Raw genomic sequence first — 416 nt, forward strand, 5'->3', positions numbered from 1 at the left:
TGCCCCTCGGCATGATTGGGGTTCTTCTCCCCATGGTGTCCCCGCTCCAGCCTATTTTTAGCTCTCCTGATCCCAGCACGGCTTTGACGCGGTGCTGGGGGCTGTTCCTTCATTAATATTTGATCCCGTGCAGGTCTCCTCCTGCTCCGCGTAGGAGTGCATTAGCTGTCACAACACGTACAGTGCAGAGCATGGGTTTTCCTTTACGTTTCCTCTGCGTGGGATTGCTGCATGGCCGCAAGGCAGCTCACGCCGGTGCCTTTGCTCTCTTTCTATCCCCGTCAGACGGAGACGGAGGATGAGAAGCGGCGCTTCGAGGAAGGGAAGGGCAGGTACCTGCAGACCAAGGCCAAGCGGCAGGCGCAGCTGCAGCAGGCTGCCCTGCAGTGACCCATCCCGCCCCGCGCTCCGCAGCC

The 416-nt window shown here is 60.6% G+C and overlaps 1 protein-coding gene across 1 annotated transcript in view; it reads left to right on the top strand.

Moving 5' to 3' along the window:
- Positions 1 to 390, top strand: part of ACOT7 (acyl-CoA thioesterase 7) — a gene marked incomplete at its 5' end in the record, with an annotated part of 3260 nt that extends 2870 nt beyond the window's left edge. Inside the window, one exon of the mRNA XM_010017450.1 lies at positions 286 to 390. Coding sequence (XP_010015752.1) covers positions 286 to 390 — 105 coding nt within the window. The remainder of the gene's footprint in view (positions 1 to 285) is intronic.
- Positions 391 to 416: the final 26 nt, after the last annotated feature.

Source organism: Nestor notabilis, unplaced genomic scaffold (assembly GCF_000696875.1).
Source record: "Nestor notabilis isolate BGI_N333 unplaced genomic scaffold, ASM69687v1 scaffold27456, whole genome shotgun sequence".
Taxonomy (NCBI): Eukaryota; Metazoa; Chordata; class Aves; order Psittaciformes; family Psittacidae; genus Nestor; species Nestor notabilis.